The sequence below is a fragment of the Pterocles gutturalis genome, unplaced genomic scaffold (genome assembly GCF_000699245.1).
Source record: "Pterocles gutturalis isolate BGI_N339 unplaced genomic scaffold, ASM69924v1 scaffold27594, whole genome shotgun sequence".
Lineage (NCBI taxonomy): Eukaryota > Metazoa > Chordata > Aves > Pterocliformes > Pteroclidae > Pterocles > Pterocles gutturalis.
In genome coordinates, this window is record NW_010134023.1 from 76,594 (window position 1) to 77,027 (window position 434).

The 434-nt window shown below is 61.5% G+C and overlaps 1 protein-coding gene across 1 annotated transcript in view; it reads left to right on the top strand.

The window, feature by feature from the left end:
- LRRC15 (leucine rich repeat containing 15) overlaps positions 1-434 on the top strand; it is a 2,492-nt gene that overhangs the window by 930 nt on the left and 1,128 nt on the right. The window contains 2 exon segments of the mRNA XM_010081459.1: positions 3-189; positions 192-431. Of these exon segments, the coding sequence (XP_010079761.1) occupies positions 3-189; positions 192-431 (427 nt within the window).

Genomic DNA, 434 nt, shown 5'->3' on the forward strand with positions numbered 1-434 from the left:
AGCCCCATCCCCGCGAATGCCATGACTCTCCAGATCATAAACACTCGCATCACCGAGCTGGGTGACGCATCCTTTGGCAACGCCTCCCTGCTCATCGGGCTGCGCATCGAGAAGAACAACCTGTCGCGCATCAGCCCCGGGGCCTTCCAGCACCTGCCCGACCTGCGCTACCTCAGCCTGGCAAGCAACACAAGCTGCAGGAGCTCCCTGTGCAGGTCTTTGAGCCCCTGGACAAGCTGGAGTCGCTGCTTCTCTCCAGCAACCAGATCCTCCAGGTTGAGCCTTCCCACTTCGCTCACCTGAGCAACCTGAAGGAGCTGCAGCTGCATGGGAACAACCTGCAGGAGCTGAAGGAAGGGGTGTTTGACCAGCTCACCAGCCTCACCAAGCTCAACCTGGCCAGGAACAACATCGAGCGCCTGCCGCCCCGGGCC